The sequence below is a fragment of the Phalangium opilio genome, unplaced genomic scaffold, assembly GCF_054372755.1.
Source record: "Phalangium opilio isolate 3A_F unplaced genomic scaffold, DU_Popi_V2 ptg000540l_1, whole genome shotgun sequence".
Taxonomy (NCBI): domain Eukaryota; kingdom Metazoa; phylum Arthropoda; class Arachnida; order Opiliones; family Phalangiidae; genus Phalangium; species Phalangium opilio.
Window position 1 is genome coordinate 1,637,365 of NW_028324244.1, and position 21,023 is coordinate 1,658,387.

Consider the following 21,023-nt stretch of genomic DNA (forward strand, 5'->3'; position numbering starts at 1 on the left):
TACCCGCCGCCGAGTGTGACGGGTCCAGTTCATGACGGGTTACCGCGCGTGTTTCAATACTTCTGCCTTTCATAATTAAATAATTTAATAAGTAACAAGTTAATAATTAATATTGATTAATGAATTACACTACGGGATAATAGAGTGCTGTCAGTTGTGACGTCAGATCCAAGGTTAAACGTCACGAGTCTCCCTTTAGCAATGGGCGGCCATGACAGTTACCGTTTTTTCTTTATGGGTTTCGGAAACAGCTTGGGTGACGTCACACCGGCGCTTCTGACAGCACTCTATGGCTCAGCTTTGAAATCTAGCTTTTACTTGGACTGTAAGGAAAAACAAAGAACCGAATTGAAGCCGCGAAAGCCAATTTTGGGGATTTTGCAGGACCCGAGGGGTAATTGAAAATTGGAGCCGATACCCGCGAAGTTTACCCGACACCCAAAAATCTGGACCCACACAACCCTGGTTTCGATCCACGCTTGTTTTTCGTGTGTCCAGGGCCACACACACAAAACACCATCGCAATGCTAGGCGTGATTACGTAAGTTTAGAAATCACTTGAAAAAAGTTACTCAATAATAAATTGAAAACTTTGATATTTATGACTGTTACTTTATTGTATCATGAATCATTTTACATTAATATCACCGTTTTATTCCCGGTTTACGAAGCTCAAAGCACCCTGTCCCCCCTTGAACTAAGCGACCTAAAATTAATCTGGCGGAAGGCGACTTTAATTCTTCTTGGGAATCTGTTAAAACGGAAAAAGAATCAACATACGTAAGTTACCCTAAATAAAGGACTAAATATTCGTACTAGTAAGAGTAGCGTTCCTTAAAAAGGTCATTGTCGTTTCAAAAGTCATTTGTTGCAACGGAGACGCGTTGTATTCCATCGTAGCCCTATTACACGCTCGAAATGTTCCGTCAAATGTCATGTAGTCGGCGACCAGAAGCAAATGTCTCGGATCAACCTCGATACCGTAAGCCGCGAACACGTTTGTAACTTCCTGATGAACAAGTAGTATTGTATTACGAAACGTAAAATCAGTACAAAAAAACTTACTCTGGCCACTGCCCTAGCTGCGGCTTCGATACCGTAAGTATTGGCAATCGCGTGAATATCGTTGCTATACACTTTCTTGACGTCCAAAACGTCTTCGTATTTAAACATTTCCTGTAAAATATTTGTCACAAATGTAGGCTTAGCGAATCAAGCGATAAAAAATTGTAAGAATAAATAAATTTAATTGGCCTTATTCCTGATCAGCGCCACCGAGGCGTAGCGGCGACTTTTGGAACTATAATAATACGGTAGCCAATCAGAGGTGGCGCTGGAGTCGATGGACTCTGATGGAGATCTGTTATTTTCTCTATTTTGAATCATGTGAATAGCCAAGGCTTAACAAGCGATATGGTTTCAAAAGTATTAAAAGTTGATTTTACCTTTCTTATTCTGTCTCATATTATGAAATAAGACTTTCGGAGTAAGTTTTCATTCGATTTTGGTCTATTTGGAGATTATTAGGTTAATAATAATTAGTTAAAACATGTTTTTTCAAGTTGAAGCGGTAATAATCAAAACATAGAAAATATAACGGATCTCCATCAGAGTCCATCGACTCCAGCGCCGCCACCTCTGATTGGCTACCGTATTATTATAGTTCCAAAAGTCTCCGCTACGCCTCGGTGGCGTTGATCAGGAATAAGGCCAATTTACCAAAAAGTTAACTCCGTCAGTTTTGAGCATCTTGCCGCATCCTCCTTTAGCTTTATGATCTTTGACTAGAAAAGCTCGATTTATTCCTTTAACTTGATGGACTACGCTCGATTTGGCCTCCATCTCCAAAAGAGAAGTCATGTCAATCTTACTTCCAACCATATCCAACTGAAATTGAACAAATATAAACGCAAAATGGGTGACGTATAAATAAATAAATAAATTAACATTTAACAACAACTCACGGCAAAATCTATTTGACACCATAATTCTTTTTTGGAATCAAAATCGTACTTTTCTATGGATGGACTTAAATTCGTGACATTCTTAAAGAAGCGTAAATTAAAAGTGTTTGTGTTTAATTAATTTTATGTCCCCTTTAGACATAATATTTATTATTTAACAAAAGTCTTACGTGTATTCTAAAGGCTTTAGTGTCTTCATCTACGCTAGAATGTTTTCGTCTTTTTATTTTGGGACTATCAACTGATTCTTCATTTTCGTCTCTATCAAATTCAGTTTTGACAAAACTAGTCTCGACGCCTTCATCCTCATCTTGTCCAAACTCATCTAATACAATGAAGAATTAATACCCGTTATATAGAAAAGCGCGTCGTGGGCATATAACAGCGCGTCGTGGGCATATAACAGCGCGTCGTGGGCATATAACAGCGCGTCGTGGGCATATAACAGCGCGTCGTGGGCATAGAAATTCGCGTCGTGGGCATAGAAAATCGCGTCGTGGGCATAGAAAATCGCGTCGTGGGCATAGAAAATCGCGTCGTGGGCATAGAAAATTGCGTCGTGGGCATAGAAAATCGCGTCGTGGGTATAGAAAATCGCGTCGTGGGTACAGAAAAGCGCGTCGTGGGCACAGAAAAGCGCGTCGTGGGCACAGAAAAGCGCGTCGTGGGCACAGAAAAGCGCGTCGTGGGCACAGAAAAGCGCGTCGTGGGCACAGAAAAGCGCGTCGTGGGTACAGAAAAGCGCGTCGTGGGTACAGAAAAGCGCGTCGTGGGTACAGAAAAGCGCGTCGTGGGTACAGAAAAGCGCGTCGTGGGCATAGAAAACCGCGTCGTGGGCACAGAAAAGCGCGTCGTGGGCATAGATAACCGCGTCGTGGGCACAGAAAAGCGCGTCGTAGGCATAGATAACCGCGTCGTGGTCACAGAAAAGCGCGTCGTGGGCACAGAAAAGCGCGTCGTGGGCACAGAAAAGCGCGTCGTGGGTACAGAAAAGCGCGTCGTGGGTATATAAAACCGCGTCGTGGGTATATAAAACCGCGTCGTGGGTATATAAAACCGCGTCGTGGGTATATAAAACCGCGTAATTTTTGAGAAAGAGTAAACGTCAAACAAACCCTCTTCGTCATTAAGTTCAGTCTCTTCCATTTCGGGATCATCGTACTCCGTCTCTTGATCGTGTCTCATCCTTTGCTTGGAGGAAGTCGTGTCTCCGTCCCCTTCACCCTCGTCCGAACTGTCCCCTCCATCTTCAGCTTGGTTGGCGGTGTTAACGACGCCTTCATCGTCTTCGTCTTCTCTACTTTTCGTCTTACGTTCCTTTCGGAATGAAATTAATCTATTTTAAATGAAACTGATTAGTTTAGCCCATTAAATTTAAATACGAACTAAAAATCTTACGAAGACGAAGCCATCTCGGAGAGTTTCTTCTTAATGACCGTTAATAATTTCTTGAAGAAAACGTGCTCGAGATGAGCCAGAACCTTTTTCGGATTCACGCAATACTTGTCTTTGTAACATTTATGAGGAAGTAGGAGAAATTTGACGCGATAATATCTCGTTCTCCTTAATTTTTTAACAGATATTAATTAATATTCTTAACCATACGGAGGTAGAAAATGCGCCCATACTTTCTGTCTTTCGTTTGTATCTCCTCCACCACGTCAATTCGTTCTAAAACATCCGAGAGACGCGCGGTGTTCAATTTAACGCGCAATTTCTCGGCACGTTGTTCAACATCATCCGTGTTGGTTAAAAGAGGTAAATCCATACTGGGCGTGGCGATATTGGCGCTAGCCGTCATTAAAATTTCCCTCAATCTCGGAATTCCCAAGGTAACGTTCATTTCTCCTCTTCCGGCAAAGTGGAAGGTGTTTAGAGTCATTTGAGTGGAGGGTTCGCCAATGGATTGAGCCGCTAAAAGACCAACGGCTTCCCCGGGATCGCAAAGACTTCTCATCGTTCGATAATACATCATGTTCTTGAAATCGGCAATGGGAAGCGATTTTCTTTGAGTACGCGTTAAGTTAGGTTTGACGTCAAAATCCACCACCGCGCTTTCCAATAAGTTTTCGGGATTATTCTTCTCGTAGACTTCCAAGTCTTCTTCCCATTTGTCACCAATCGCTCCGAAATACAGATCAGATCGAAGGTGGGAAAAGACGGGATCCGGTGGTTTTTCAGTTTTTTTCAGGTATCTAACGAGAGCAATTTGTTTTTCGTATAATTACAATGTTAAACGAAAGGAGTGCATCCAATTAGCCTTATTCCTGATCAGCGCCATCTACCCATAGCGGTGACTTTGAGAACTACTGTAAGCGGCAAGCCAACCACTCCAGATGTCGCTAAAATCTGGTGACGTCATTTTTGGTAAGACCCGAGACGAGAGTGCCCGTCAGTGACGTCACCAGATTTTAGCGACATCTGGAGTGGTTGGCTTGCCGCTTACAGTAGTTCTCAAAGTCGCCGCTATGGGTAGGTGGCGCTGATCAGGAATAAGCTACGCTAATTTCTTACTTTTCCTTCTTGGCTTGATCCAAATCCCACCAAGCTTTCTGTAACTCGGCTTTACAATCTTCGTAGTGTCCTATTTTCCCCGTTTCCAAGTATTTATCAAAATAGCTCTTATTCTCTCGGGAGAAGAGGGTAAATCCAGACAGACGAGGTCTTTGGAACGTGTCTCCGCGTTTTTTCTTCCATCTTTTGATCTTCATAAACAAACCATTACAAACGGAAGGAACACGGGTTAATTATTTATAAACGCGCGGCTTACTTTCTTCTTCGGACTTAAGGTAGCCTCAAAATCAACTTTATCAGCGATTTTATTTAAGGAGACGTCCTTCATCAGAGCGTCGTGATTCCGTACCATGACGGGGATAATTTTTGGATTAAGCAATTGCCTCTTCATTATATCTAAGCCATCTTCCCCGTAGTAAAACTGGACGACGCTACCGTCACTATCTCTGACGGTTAAATCGTAATTGACGATCAAGCCTTCCAAATGCTTGATAAGACACCTTTGCAAATAACCGCTACGGCTGGTTTTAACGGCCGTGTCCACTAAGCCTTCTCTACCGGCCATACAATGGAAGAAAAACTCTTGAGGTCGAATCCCGGTTAAGAATCTCCCATCAATGAAGCCTCCCGCTCGTGGGCAAGTGTCGTAAGGAAGAAATGAGGGTAAGGTCTTCCCACTCATCATGAGAGGGACGCGACGACCTTCCAGTTCAATTTGACCCAAAAGACAAGATATTTGCATACAATTGACGGTCGAGCCTTTGGCTCCGGACTGAACCATAAGTTGCAAGTTGTTCGAAGGGAAAAGTTTGAATAATCCATTTGGAAAGCAGACTTTGTTGATCTCGTTATTAACGGAGTCAGTTTTGGACTTCATGGAGTTGTCCAGTTGTTTCAAACCAATATCATCCCGGTTACGATGAGCGCCTTCAAATTTGTCTCGAATTTCCGAGAGGTCATTTTTATCAGTCACTCCTAGAGCTTCGGCAGCGGCTTCGTTTCCAACTTGACGAGCTTTTTTCATAATTCTCCATCTTTTTTTGTTGGCCTTCGGGGTGACTAAAATATCTTCGATGCCGAGAGAAAATCCCGAATGAATTTGCAGATAGTGAGTAAAGAGACGGGCTAAGGAAGTTAGCAGCAAACAAGACGTTTCTCCCCCATAAATCTAATAAAAAAATTACGATAAACGCATGATTTTTTTAAACTTATTCGATATTACGAGTAATCACCTCGTAACACAAGTGAACGAGACCAAAAGCTGTAGGGCCATAATGAGCCTTATCTAAAACACCGCAAAGTAATTCTCCTTCGTGAATTATAACTTCGGCTTCACTCATAACGTCCCCTTTCAATGGGGTACCACCGGCTAACCATTCTCTTTCCTTCGATGTTTGCCACGTCTGAATACAACATTAAGTTGTTCAATTGGTCATATGTCTAATCAGCGCCACTAGCGGATGGTCTGAAAACTACTCCCATAGAGTCTAGGTATATTTAAGCGGGTTTGCAGAATTTCCGTCAGATGGCGCGGCGTTCGAGCCACCTGGCTATGGGAAATTCTGTAAACCCTCTTAAATATACCTAGTCTCTATGGGAGTAGTTCTCAGACCATCCGCTAGTGGCGCTGATTAGACATATGCCCAATTAATTAGCCTTATTCCTGATCAGCGCCATCTACCCATAGCGGCGACTTTGAGAACTACTGTAAGCGGCAAGCCAATCAGATGTCGCTAAAATCTGGTGACGTCATTTTTGGTAAGACCCGAGAGCGCCAGTCAGTGACGTCACCAGATTTTAGCGACATCTGATTGGCTTGCCGCTTACAGTAGTTCTCAAAGTCGCCGCTATGGGTAGGTGGCGCTGATCAGGAATAAGGCTAATTAATTCGTTCGAATTAACTTCGAGAAAATTTTTCAAATACTTTATTAGCGATCTTAGACTTTCCCTCGAGAGAAGGTGGTGGAACTCCTTCCGGAATCACGTTTAAAATAATCGTTGAAAGAATCTACGTGTAATAATAGAGACGGATCAGGGTTGCGAAACTAGGAAGAATGGCCATGCAGCTCCGGCTAAACATTAACCTGTTTTCCAGACCACAAAACTCGAGGTTTTTGAATGGCCGGTGGTAAAGTCTTGATATTTTTTCGCACAAACGTCAAAGCTCCGTAAACCAAGCCTTGATAATCCTCTCGGTTGAAAAAACTTCCTCTCATCGTAATGGAAACTCCGGCTATCATGTGATCTTGAATAAGACCCGAAAGTGGCGTTCCATCTTTAGGAACCAAGAACTGATTCCTGACGCAGGCGATATTGTAGGCTTCGGCTCTGGCTGTTTCGCTCTGGGGGAAATGAGCGTTCATTTCGTCACCGTCAAAATCCGCGTTGTACGTCTTGCAATTGGCGTAATGAAGCCGAAGTGTTTTTTCTCCGGGTAAGACGCGAGCTTTATGAGCCATAATAGAAGGTTTGTGCAGAGTGGGTTGACGATTCAGCAGTAAAACGTCACCATTTAGGAGATGACGATAAACTATTTTACAGTTACGTATCCCTCTATTACCAACTTGGCTGGGTGTTAGTAATTGTTTGGCTATGCCTTCGCGTTGCACTTTGTGCTTGGCATTTAATTTGATTATCGAGCCATCCTCATTCTCTACGAGAACGGCGCTATCATGAAAAGAATACGCGTTGAAAATATTAAATTCGCGTTAATACGATAATTTCTTACCCTGGATGAACATCGGGTCCATTAATAACGGCTTCTCTAAGCTGTCTGACATTCCACGGAGTAACGGGCTGCGGATAAGTTAATTTGGCGGCGAAAACCATCGGAACACCAATTTCGTCAACCATAATGTACGGATCCGGGGAAATTACGGATCTGGCCGCGTAATTAACTCGTTTTCCCATCATATGTTTGCGGAAAAGACCTTCTTTCTTTTCCAAAAGCTATTGAAGAAAAATTACGTAATAAGTCCCACCCATTGAAAAACACATTAATTGGCCTTATTCCTGATCAGCGCCACCTACCCATAGCGGCGACTTTGAGAACTACTGTAAGCGGCAAGCCAATCAGATGTCGCTAAAATCTGGTGACGTCACTGACTGGCACTCTCGGGTCTTACCAAAAATGACGTCACCAGATTTTAGCGACATCTGATTGGCTTGCCGCTTACAGTAGTTCTCAAAGTCACCGCTATGGGTAGATGGCGCTGATCAGGAATAAGCTACGCTAATTAAGGTTTATAATACCTGTTTGATACCGGGAATTTTCTTCTTTTCAGCGGTAAGTTTATCTAAATCGCTATCAACGACGTTATTAACCGCCATTTGAAGCTCATTCCACGAATGATGCAACTTCTCCGCTTCAGTTTTTCCCGGGATTCTCTTTAAAATGTCCTTCAAATTTTGATCAACGTTTTCTTCATCGGCTTTCATACATTTGACCAATTGGTTTAAGGTTATGGATGCCCCTAAAACTTTGTTTAGTTGTTGCGTTTGAGGATTTTCAAATTTTTTACCCTTTAGGGCGCAAAGCTGAGATAATTCAAAATTTGTTACAGCGTGTTAAAATTATTATTGTAAAAGAAAAAAAAAATGTTACCGGTCTAAATTTGTTGGGAGGTACTATTACAGCATCAAGAAAGAAAATATCAATGGGAGACTCGTTTTGATTATCAACATCTTTAAAAATACTATATAGTTCTTGAAGCAACGTTTGATTGTTCTTCCAAACTTTTCTTAAATGTTTCCGAGCGTCTAATGGGGTTAGGTATGTCTGTCCTTTCAGCGTGTCATCCAGTGTTAAGTTTAGGCTATCATTGACAGTGTTCTCTTCATCCTCAACTTCATCGTAATCTTCGTACGCGCTTTGAGAACGATTTAACACCGGTTTCTTTTTAGCCGGTGTAATTTTAGACTTCTTTCCCATAATAAGCCTAGTGTTGTTATGTACATTCAGCGATGTTTTGGAAGCCCCGCAATTATTACATTTTCTACCCTTGCCAAGATGACTCCTCAAAAAATTCTTGACAATTCTTATTCGGCATTCGATAATATTCTTGACGTACACGCATTTATCATTGGACGCTACGACATTTTCTTCAATAGCTTTATCAACTATGTTCGACAAATAATTCTTCAATTCTATGGTTTCTTCTACGCTACTTTTCCCCCCTTCTTTCAAAGACTCCTGGTACTGCGAAACTTTTTCCTCTAATTCTTGGGCTAAAGGCATTAAACCGTGTTCGAGGGCTTTCAGTTGGTACAAAGTTAACTGGGTTATTAACGGAGAAACTAATAAATGGTGGCATTCGAAACATACTCCTTGAAGTATCTGAAGGGGAAACGCTCGCTATTAGGTCTACAACGTAAATAGGCTGTATAACAGTGGCGTAATACCTTATGTAACGTTCTAAAGAAAAAAGGATTAAAAACGGGCAATGATAATTTTACGTGGCCAAAGTGACCAGGGCAATATTGGGAATTTAAACCGCATGTGCCACACACGTCATCCCTATCGGAAGATCCTGCAATGCGAAACAATCTTAGTTTTAAACACCTTACCTTAATCCCAGAAATTTAGATTTATACCGAGCCTTAGATCGTAGAGACCACAAGGAGAGGGATGGCCAAGAGCGTCAAACGTGTTTATATTGGTCACTTCAAGAACGCTTAATTTTTCTATCTCTTTTATACTATAAACTCCAAATCTCAATCCGCGTATTTGATGGTGAGGTATTTTATCCAATCCCAAATCCATCATGTCAGTCAGGCCGGAGCTGTTAAGGCTATAAGCCTTGCCTCCCAGGCAAAAAAAAATATCTGATCTAAACAAAACCAAAACTTACGACTAATTAACGTAGCAGATAAAAGACTTCCTTGATTGCTGGCTACGAGAACGACTGAACGAGTTACGAGATTGATAGCATATGATCGCTGGCCATGTGCTCACTGTTACGTCAGAAAATCCGACAGAGAGCGCCAAAAGCGTTCTCACCAAGAGTGAAGGAGTGACGTATAGTCAAAAGTATATAGATATAAAAACAAAAAGTACACTTGGTTGAAACTTGCTCGTGCCGTGTAGTATGAGAAGCCCTCCTTTTTCCCAGGTCCTAGCAAAATAATAATTTACTGAAAGAATACCTTAGATTAAAATAATTAAAAAAAAATAGTAAAATAAATTTAAATTAAGAATCTCAAGTCTTAACTTCGCGGTCGCGGCTCATTTTAAAATTATTAAATGGACTTAATTTGCAGGAATTAATAAAATAATTTACTAACAATTAACCCTGGCTGTTTCATTTAAACTATTTAATTTATTAAATTAAATAGACCGTCGTTCAGCTGATCAAGGAACAATGTTGACATGGTCGCCGGCGCTGAGAGAAAAGAAGACTGGACAAGTGGCTTCCTAGTTTTATAGTATATTGGCGCCATATAGTTGGGGGCGCTTCGAAGTGTCACGTGGGCACTAATTCAAATAAAAAAACACACCATTAGGCCCATAAAATTTTAAAAACAGCGCCCTAGCGGCAATTTTCTTCATGTTTTAGATGTCAGTAAATACGTAACTACGTATATAGCGCCCCTAGCGGCAATTTATGAACTATATATTTCTTACACGAAAGTCTAGCAGAATTTTATCAGGCTTTAGATGTCAGTAAATACGTAACTACGTATACAGCGCCCCTAGCGGTAAATGTGTGAATAACTAGGAAAATAATAATAACCCGCAGCCCCTAAGTAAACCATATTCCCAATCCCGTTTGAAATCACTGTCGAGTTTTTAGTGAGTAGCCCCTCGTAATCCAGACGCAACCATTAATCCCCATCCATTTTAAATCACCAATGAATCCCTATCCTTTTTTAAAAGCATCAATAAAAATCACCAATGAATGAAAATTTTCATTAGTGAATAGCCCCTCGACTCGCAGCCTTTAACAGTGCTAAAGTGATTACCGGGAACCTCTAAATAACCCATATTCCCAATCCCTTTTAAAATTGCCAATGAGTAGTCCCTCGACCTTTAATGGTACTAAAATAATTACACGTAATTCTTAATAATCCCTTTTAAAATCATCATAAGTTTATAAGATATGTTCCATAAGTATGACACTTCCTATACTTCGTAATGCTAGAGACTTACTGAGAGCTAGTTCGAGAACTACGCGAGAATTGACTACACTCGGTTTTGCAGTCCATCTTCCTATTTAGTCTGTCCTTAGCCTTTAACAGCGCCTCACTAGGCGTCGCTTTACGAGAATCTATGACGTTTCGCCTACGTCACTTCATGACAAGCTCTCATTAACCAGTGACACACTTATGAACATATCTTATAAACTTATGAAATCATATATATGTTTGTAACTTTATTGAAAAGAAAAGCAATAAAAATGAGATTCATTAAACCGAAGAAACAATAATTTATTTATTCTATAGTACATTTTTAAAGTATAAACAAAGTATATAGATATAAAAACTAAAAGTACGCTTCGCTGAAACTTGCTCGCGCTAGATAGCACCTTAAATAATTCTAATATAGGCCTAGTAGGTTTAATTCAGAGGATACGATGTATTTGTATGTGGCCCCGTTCCTAAACCACAGCCACTGTCATTAATTAGAAAGCTTATAAATAAAAGTGATTTTATCATCCACATTTATGAATATTAATGCAAAATTTTATTTTGAAAAATGATACATGTATTTCAATATTTGTGTATTACAATTGGTTTTACTAAAGATAAATAATTAAATTGATAAAATAATTTAAAATAATTTATTGAAATGAATGAATGTTGCGAACAGATCCTGAAAAAAGAACAAAGTTTCTGTTATTAACAAATTTTTAGTAGCATAGAAATATATAACTTCAAGTACAAAGTTTTCCCACGCTTCCGAAATTTGGGGTTCTTGGATGGAGTATTAGCAAAAGTGTTTAGATATAAAAACAAAAAGTACACTTCATTAACAATTCCCTGCCTTTGGCTGTAGACGACATGTAAACTGAGAAGCAAACTACCCTCCTCTCAACCCCCTACACGAACTAACCAATGAGGGAAGAGATTCTAGACGTCATTGGTTTAGAGAAAGTAGTACATGATGCTGGCGATCCAAACTTTCACTTTAGGTACTAGAGCTAGCATCCTCTACTTTATGACCCTATTCGCATTTTGTTCCCTGTGCCACGGTCGGGAAGGTAATAATACGCAGAGGGGGGTCGAAACTATTCTGGGATTACACGGCGCGGGAAAGTTTCAACGAAGTGCACTTTTTGTTTTTATTCTATATACTTTTGGTATTAGCATGGGCTATTTTGTGTTCACGATTGTTCCTATATCCAGATTTTGAAAATAAAATGGTCGAATTTTCTTCCGTTTCTCGACGATCTGCCTTATGGCTGATGGATTAGTTTTAACTAAACATTATAGCGATTTGACCTTAATTAGTTTGTTTAAAAGTTTTGACTGATGGCTCTTTTAAATCGTATAAACTAACCGAGTAACTTTTGACGGAAATGTTTTAGTTTATAGTAAGACAAAGATGTAAAAACTTTGGAATAATATTTTTTATTCAGCTTTATAGGGTTTTAAAATTTACAAGTGATGATATAAATTAAGAGTGTACATTAATGAAGATATTTCATCAAAATTAAAGCTTTTTTTATGAATACATAGAGTAATTGTAACTTATGTCATGGTTTAACTTTTCTGAAATTACGCACTCGGAATTGGTCAACAACTTAAGGAACTTGAATTATTTATTGGTTGTTTTCTTTGTTTTTTTTATATTGTGTTTTTAAAATTGTTTGTTTGAGTATTCGTGGAAAATGTTTATCAAATTTATAGCTGCACGTTTTTGATCCACTATATCTATACCTTAACTACAATATACTAATTTCTTTTAAGTAATTAGCACACCAAAATTGTAATTTAATTACGTGTTCTTTGAATAATTGTTTCAGACGTTATCTTAAAATGGTGCGATATAGTATAGTTCCCTACAGTGAGATCTTAACAATGTAACAGTTGCAAAATATAGAACACGTTGTCAAAGTCGTACGTAATTAAGCAAAACCCGTAGCGCAAGCGTCATCCCAGACCACTTGGCAAAAGTATAGGTTACTTTTAAAATCTTATTTACAATTTAAACCAATCTCGCGGATTGGTAGGTATTCACCTGTAATGCGGCCTTAAACCCGGATTTAATAATGTCCTTTTAAGGTTTCAACAATGTCCTTACAGTGGTACCAGGGAAGGTGAACTCGACCTATGTTCCGTACCATTCCATTGGATATGACCATTAGGTTTCGAATTGGTTTCCGCGTCAGATTTGTCTTTGTTCAAACGATTACTGTTCGTTATAGAGACGGTGATTTCGCTAATATCTCTCGTGGTTTCACGTTCCACACGAGGTCTCCAGGGTTCCACGAGTTCCGCGTAACCTCTATTGACTGTTGAAAGTGGGGGTACGTCGGTGTTTACGCGTTTGACCAGAGGTAAAGTGAGCCTTCTCGTGTAAGACAGGGACTCCGAGTCCGGGAACTCTTCGTTAGCTTGATTGTTTTCGTCTTTTTGATTATTATTAGTGACAGCGTAACTTCCATCGACTGTTATAACACTTTTGTACTGTTCAGGAACATCATCGTCGATATATCCGATGGTCGAAAGCTGGTCGATATTTTTGGTGTCGATTTTGGGAGGATAATCTCTGTCCATGTTGTCCGTTACTCCACCAGGAACTGGACAAGTGATTTTTTTGGGTAATATTGAATTTCCAATTTCGTTCCTAGGTTGGGCCCCGACATCGCCGTTGGTAAGCGAAACGTGGTGCCCGAACGTCTTGCAAGTGGAGACGCGCCTGGTCCAACCAATGTCCGAGTTGACGTTGGCCGTTTTCAGGAGACTACTAACGCTAGAGAGACGCGAGACCGGAGTTCGAGAGTCTCTTCGAGATTGCCGACTCCAGTAGTTACTATTGAAGACTACGGTACTTGTGGAATCGCTACTGGTGCTGTTGATTCGGACCGATCTATGGTGGGTATTGTGTTTTTGATTGGAGCTCGAGTTACCGCACCAGGATCCACCCGGTGGTACCATGCCTCGATATTTTTTCAATGTACCTAAAACAAAATAGACCAAAGTGTTAAAACGAATCTCGATACTTCTTGGGTTGTTGGGTGTTCTTATTCTTACCATTTCTGAAAAGCTGAATCCAAGCGTTTCTCGCTTCCGGATAATACAAGCATCGTACGAGAAAGATGAGAAATCCTTGCAAGGAATTTGCGATGCAGAAGATATATTGAAAAACCAGCTTCAATTCACCGACGGCCAAGGCTCCGAAGACCCAAGTGACACCCAAAAGCACCATGACTGTGAAGGCTCCTCTCACTTGGGCCAAGGTAACTACCGGAGTTGAAGCGCTTGATCTTCTAATACCAGGCTTCGTGGCCAAACGCGGAGTGAACAGTACTCTCGCCACCATCAGGAAAACGGTCAAATTTACCAATAGAATCAAACAGGATGGTCCCAGAAATGATATGTAGTAGACGTAAGGATTTTTTGGTGAAAGCATACAACTAGAAATAAAACAGTATGACGTACATTGCATGGAGGAAGTCTAACGCGGTACTTACTACTCATTTTTGCCCAAGTACTCGTCCATATGAAGCGCGACTGTTATCGCCACTACGACGAAGGGTGCCCCTGAAATTAAATTAATATTTGAATCGTAATTTGAAGTCAAACTGACCGATGTCGTAGGCAAACTTACCCCATCCAATTAAACATCTCTTTATCATGAATCGCGATTCGGATGATGCAAAAACGTGAATTAAAAGTTGGTACATATTGACGGCTTCGACGCACATCCAAGACAACGACGTCAAGAGAAAGTAATGAATTAAAACTGCCGCCGAGACGCATACGTCGATACCGGCTAACCTGGTGCCTTGTAGCGATCCCGCCACGAAGGCAACGTTCATCAGAAGCATGGAAACGCAAAGATTCAAAAGGATCTTCCCGGATCGGTCCCGATTAAGACACCTATTGTAACGAAATTATTATTTCAAGGTCCATTATTTTAACGTACGAGAATTGGCAAACCTAAATAAACTGTAAGTTATTATGGTCAAAAGCAGACCGAGTACTGATAACCCACATCCAATGTAAGAGATTACCGACAAAGGAATTTTGTGTTCCTCCGGTATTATAGAATCTGGAGTTGGATCCTATAATATTGAAATATTAACAACTCCGCGCTACGACGCTAATTACTCGCTAAACTTACTAATAAAATGGAGAAGGCGGTCAGATGGTTCGAATAGCATGTTGTCACGTTGCCATTTTGCGTCGAAGTTATTCCATCCGTGGCCCATTTTTTGGCTGAACAGGCGTGATTGTGTCGTGTTAAATTAGGGTTAATATTCCTTATTATAATTCGTAAACATACATTTAGAATCCCAGTAAACGCACACGGTCTGAACGCATGGCGGGCTCGTGATGACGTAAACCACGGGGTCGCTTAGGTTGGTTACTTCGTACTTTTGGATGCTGGCTTGAAGAACGTTTCTGTCTGTAATTAGTGACGTGATATTTAATATACATAAGTAAAGGAACAAAAATGTAAAGTCAGTTACCTTTCATAGAATACACTTGACCATTATGTTCGCAAGTTAATTTCTCCTTACGCGTGGCCGTGTATTTATTTCTAAACAGCTTATCGTTTTTGTAGGCCACAAATTTCAATCGAACTTCTTCGTCGATTAATTTTGATTGCGCTAACTGAACGGCTTCAACGGGGATATTAATAATGGCCATCTAAAGAAGATAGCCAAACTAAATTAAGCGGGAAAATATAGAGGCGACACTGGGAATGGCACCGCGATGAAGTATCGTCATGCAGTAGAAACAGGGGGAAAAAAATTAAGGTTTCGTACCTCTTGAGAATCACTTTGCGAAGATACTTGTTCTCTCGCCGCGCTGTTCGTCTCGTAAGGCGGTGAGGATGGGTTCAACTTTGAACTTTGAAGGGCGAAACTAAGAGGCATATCCTCTTCCGTGTCCGCACTCCACGAGACAGCCTTAATGGCAATGTTTTCGGTCTCTAATGAAAATGACTTTCCCTTCTCTAATGGTACTTCCGAACTAAATCTGTCTACTACCTCCACAATGCGATGCATAAGGCTAAAATAAATATTTACCGTTATACGCAAATCAGCGTTAAAGGTTTTTAAGAACGTACTTTTCCGACGCTCCACTCTCCCCTTGCAATAATATACTATCATTGACGGCAAGCATATTGCTTATGATATTAAACATTCCAACCGCGATCTAAATAAGGCAATTGTAAGTAACTCTTTAAGCGTTTTTCGCAAAATTCATCAAAAAATACCTTGTCGTCTTTAAGAGCATAGTCCAAGACATCCGCTATTCTATTAACAGCCTCTCGTAACTGAGGAAACGTAATATTCAAAGGATCCTCCGTCAACAAGCCCAGTTTCTCCGTCATCATCTCGGCGGATCGAAATGCCTTTAAAAATTAATTACGTTTAATTACCAAATTAATTAATTAATCCTGTCAGAGAGCGCTTACCTCTTCTCGACAACCTTGGTCATTCACTTTACTCCAAACAACTTCACCATTGGGCATTAACTTACAGCGCCTGCGCGCCGTACTGTTAGGACTATTTGGATGGTGACCGAAAGGACAAGTCGCTTTAGCCGATGTCCCGTGTTCCGTAGAGAACCAAGTGAAAATTCCTTTTTCCGATGACGTTATTTCAGTTGGGCATTGCACTAAAAACGGGGGTTGAAATTAGGATAGAGAAATAACACCATCATCGACAATGACTACCAAGTGACGTCACGTCATTAAAACCTTACCGAGATTATCGCAAAGTGGTCCGGTAAAACCCGGTTTACAATCGCAGCTGTAACTATCAACTCCATCAATGCAAACTCCATCGTTTTGACACGGGGAGGATAAGCATTCGTTAATATTTTCGCTACAATGTCGTCCTATCGTAAAAGTTAATTGTAAATTAGTCTAATTAGATTAAATCTTTAAACGAAAAGTTCCGGAAACATTACATTATACCTTTCTAAAATTAAAATAACCTCTTTTTACAAAATAATTAGAATTTAATTAGTCTTAAAAACGACGACTACCATTAGTTTAGTGGAGTCTGCTAACTCGAACCCTGACCTCTCTCCACTAAACCAATGCTGGTGGCGCAGTAGTTTTCATTTTTAGGATTAATTAAATTATTTTGCAATAATAGATCATTTTTTTTTTAATATTTTTCCTTTTATTTATAGAAAAAGGCCATTCTTTCAAGGCATAATGTTATGTTACCTATACTTTTTCTTTAAGAACTTGAAATCCGTACCTTTAAAACCCGATCGACAGGCGCAAGTATACTCGCTGTTCGATACGTTAAAACAAAGTCCATCGTTTAGACAAGGATTGCTAATGCAAGGATCGAATCTTTGACACGTTTTCCCATAATATCCCGGTGTGCAGAGACAATTATAGGTATGACTAGTAACGCTTTTGCAAGTGGCTCCGTTTAAACAAGGAGAAGGCCTAATGGCGCATGGATTAAAAACCGAGCATCTCAACCCGGAAAATCCCGATAAACAATCACAAACGAATTCGTTATGCGACGTATTGCGACACGATCCGAAATTGTCGCACGGTTTTGTAGAACACGGGTCAAAATGCTCGCAATTATTTCCGTAGTAACCAAATTCGCATTGGCAGTAATATCCCGGTTCTACATTTAAGGTGTGACATTGACCAGTACGACAAACGTTAAGGTGACAATCTGGGCAGAAAATAAATTTTTTTTTACAATTTCGAGATTATGATTAGTCAGAGATAAAACTAGTTACAGTTAGGACTCGTGGCCATGACCCCTAATTCACTGCCCAAGCCGAGTTCATCGTAATTCCAAGCGTATACACGATACTGATAATCCGTCCATGGTTTTAGTTTGGCAACTATTGTACATTTCGAAGGAGAGCTTGATGTTATATTGAGATCGTACGCCTTGCCTGTCGCCTTGTTTGAAACCGCTTCTCTGTACTTAATTAAGTAACCCAAAACATGACCGTGAAGTGGTTTGGTCCAGCATATTTCCACGGTCGAATCGGTCGCGTTCGACACCACAACGTTCAGTGGTTCTACGGTCGTAACATAAGGTTACGTGAGATACGTTTTAATTATAACACACCGTAAAATCTTCCGTCAACTTAACTTGAACTTACGGCATAGTATGGCTAAGGGGCCCTTCACTAATTAGTTAAAACATAAGTTTATAAGATACGTTCCTACCATAAGTATGACACTACCTATACTTCGTAATGCTACTGAGAGACTTACAGCTCGAGATAACTAGTTCTAGCAGAACGACAAGCGAGAATTGAAGTCCTACACTCGCATGGTTAATTATTTTTGCAGTCCATCTTCCTATAAGCGTCGCTTTACCTACCTAATCTATGACCTACCTCATTCACTTCATGACAAGTTTTCAACAAATGACAAACTTATGGCCAACATATCTTATGAACTTTCATTTATGATATGTTGACGGAAGTAGGATGAATATAAAACTATGTTCTTAAATTACCCGAAATGTTTTTCACGTCAATGTCGACTCTGGATCGTGCCCATCTTTTTGGGGAACCACCGTCTTCGGCAAAAACACCCAACGAGACAAACTTTTGCGTCGGATCAAGAGGTTGAGCCAAGGTAACTCGTCCGCTATGGACATCCAAGTTAAAGAGGACGGACGTTGAATCTTGACCCAATCGATAGTAAATTTCGGCGTTGTACGGAAGAGGATCATTATCGGACGCCGTCACTTTAGTGACGTAATCCCCGACTGACGAATTTGCGTGTATCGCCACACGGTAAACCGAATCAGAAAACTCAGGTGCGAACCGATTGATGTGAGTTACGGCTATTTCCATTTTACTATAATTCGTAACGCCGTGGCTCAGAGCGACCACTATGACCTTTTTGAAAGTAATTTCAATCTTAGGAAAGTGACACCTAATTGGTTTCTAGGATTTAAAACCTTACGTTGCAAGTTTGACCAGCGTCTTTTAATATCGCGTTGGCCGTTGTTAGATTGCCCGATAATTGGTCAATAGAAAAGAATAGATTGTCCGGAACATCCAGCAAACTGTAGGTGACTTGGTTACGGGGTGAATCGGGGTCGTACGCGTGAACTGTCGTCACATGAACTCCCGGAGGGGCTCCCTGGTATATCCTAGGCATGTGTAATGGTGCCCGAAACACTAATTTTCCTATACATGATACAATTTGACAATGGAAATCTATTTAACTATGACTTAAATGAACGGTATTTATCATGGAGGAACGTATTTTGAAGTTACAGTGGGAGGACAGATAATGTTTCAAGATTTAAATGGAAATCTATTTAATTACAACTTAAGTGAAAAGTATAGAAACGTATTTTGAAGTTGCAGTCGTATATTGGGACAGATAAACTTTCAGGAAATGATAAAAATTTGAACTTACCTTGAGATAATCCGAAAACGGTCACCAAAATGAGAAGATTAATCCCCATTATTTGTCTTCACTTAAAACTCGCGTTTAATTTGAATAACTTCACTTTTTTAAGCGAAAACTGATCAAAAGAACAACAACACTCTAGTAGTAATCCAGGATGACATAAAGCCGCACCACCCTAAATTGAGCGGCTCTTTCAGCTCGCTTCCTTCCTTCTGCCACTTTTGTTAAAAAAGGCTAAAGAAACTTCAAAAACACGCGCAGCAGAGGGGATTAATTATGGATAAGCACGCTGTCCAATCTTTCCCTCTGGCTCCTCATCCCGCGTGGAGGACTAGACTATACCCGACTTAAAACCGTTTTGATCAAAAACTAACCTCAGGGAAAAACCTTTCCTGATTTTCGCATCTCTTGGTCCGCGAGATTTGGATGACGCGCTCTTAATGGGTGCCACCCGATTGGTCCGTTGACTAAAAGAGGACCACGCCCTCGCGTCAATGACGAGTTTCTTTTTCCTCGTACTTACGCTCTCGCCCTCGCAACGCTGCACTCTTGGTCGTTAGCGAAAGAAAATACCGAATATTCTTGCCATTCAAGGGAGAATGAAGCTGAAAAGTCAGTCCGGCGAAGCAACCGGGTTTAACATCCATAGAAGTGGCACGTGGAATTCCCATTATGCGGGAAAAGATCCTGAAGGGAGGGTGAAAAAGAAAATCAAGTGATTTTTTATCGATTCTTCTACTACCAAACTGCATAGTGAAACATCCAGGAAATACAGCTATCTCAGAGACCTTAGTGTGACGTCACCCATGCTATTTGCCCATAGAACATAAGTGGTACCAAACATGGCCGCCCACTGTAGAAGAACCGATAAAAAGCACATATAACTTGATTTTCCTTTTCACCCTCCTTATTTAAGTTGTTATCGGAACCAGGTAGAAACCATACTAATCCCGCAGCTTCAATCTCCCTTTAGTCAGGGAAAATTGCGATTCTTTTAACGAGAAAAATCGTTCTATGGGATATTCCTAGCACTAAGCGTGAAAAACGAGCTCGGCGCTGAGAAAAAATGAGAAAACTTTCATTTCTTTTGGGTCTCCGATGCAACTCAAGTTTCTTTTCTCTCCCTCGTAAGGTAAGAATTGGGCGCTGATCAGAACGCTACCCAACAACAGAAAGAAACAAAAATTATATATCTTTAGATGACAGATTTCGGTGATTTCCCCATTTATATCTTATTTCTTTTTTTATGGAAGTACCGAAAGTTTCGCCAAAGTTTTATCTACACTATTGATGAATAAATTTCAATACATTGACGAGGCAAGAACCGAGGAGCCGGTCACTAAGCGTAATCGGTGTACACGGCTGTACCAAGAAGTGATATCTAGTTTATTAGGGAGAAGGAAAGGTATAAGATGCCTAAGTATTCGTGCGCCATAGTCCTGCAGTCCCCCTTTCAAAATACAAGGGGGGGCGTAAAAGGAGGCCCCGGGCTATTTCGCCTCTCCTCAGTCGGAAAATATGACTGTAATTTTCCCGTTATTCGCGTCGCCGCGCTGACGTGAGTTTTCAAAAACCAATGAGATGCTGCATGGTTGTAATTTAGAGGCGGTGATTAACTCCGGACCTACGTCTTTTGGACTGGAGATAAAGCTAGATTATAAATGTGGGGCGAATTTATACCTTCTCTCTAGTAAACTAGATATCGCTTCTTGGCTGTACTAAACTGATTACGAGTAATCTTTAAAACCCCTAACCTTGATAGTTCTAAAATCAAACACGTAATCGGTGTACAGGATCTTTGACAGTGATTATCCCCTCGATAATAACACGTGACTGGCATTGATACGTCAAATACGCGAAACCGTAACGAATTCAACCTTGAAATTCATTTTATTTTTGAATTAATTCGTTCAAAGAATTTTAACCATCTAAATATAGCGCGGAAATGTTAATATTCGTAATTAGTTAGATTTCCCTAATTTATTATTTAGTTGATATGGGAT

At 40.4% G+C, this 21,023-nt stretch overlaps 2 protein-coding genes and 1 long non-coding RNA gene across 3 annotated transcripts in view; 1 reads left to right on the forward strand and 2 right to left on the reverse strand.

Moving 5' to 3' along the window:
- LOC149588571 (uncharacterized) overlaps window positions 1-21,023 on the forward strand; it is a 167,776-nt gene that overhangs the window by 111,288 nt on the left and 35,465 nt on the right. The gene's annotated exons all lie outside the window — the stretch shown is intronic.
- Window positions 592-9,434, reverse strand: Polr1A (RNA polymerase I subunit RpI1). Its single transcript, XM_089862539.1, has 19 exons — window positions 9,072-9,434; window positions 8,880-9,007; window positions 8,083-8,814; window positions 7,731-8,015; window positions 7,207-7,427; window positions 6,563-7,145; window positions 6,403-6,486; window positions 5,711-5,881; window positions 4,735-5,646; window positions 4,479-4,669; window positions 3,593-4,159; window positions 3,363-3,527; window positions 3,080-3,300; window positions 2,135-2,289; window positions 1,965-2,045; window positions 1,720-1,887; window positions 1,066-1,176; window positions 817-1,009; window positions 592-751 (listed from the first exon to the last, which is right to left on the reverse strand). The coding sequence occupies exons 1-19, from the start codon at window positions 9,241-9,243 to the stop codon at window positions 645-647; spliced, it is 5,247 nt and encodes a 1,748-aa protein (XP_089718665.1). The 5' UTR covers window positions 9,244-9,434; the 3' UTR covers window positions 592-644.
- Window positions 12,716-20,161, reverse strand: LOC149588583 (uncharacterized). The gene is made up of 18 exons (XM_089862367.1): window positions 19,027-20,161; window positions 18,565-18,791; window positions 18,110-18,497; window positions 17,373-17,663; window positions 16,868-17,305; window positions 16,362-16,496; window positions 16,072-16,274; window positions 15,871-16,008; window positions 15,721-15,809; window positions 15,416-15,662; window positions 15,116-15,296; window positions 14,929-15,051; window positions 14,767-14,861; window positions 14,583-14,707; window positions 14,251-14,522; window positions 14,114-14,183; window positions 13,674-14,056; window positions 12,716-13,600 (listed from the first exon to the last, which is right to left on the reverse strand). The coding sequence occupies exons 1-18, from the start codon at window positions 19,073-19,075 to the stop codon at window positions 12,717-12,719; spliced, it is 4,338 nt and encodes a 1,445-aa protein (XP_089718493.1). The 5' UTR covers window positions 19,076-20,161; the 3' UTR covers window position 12,716.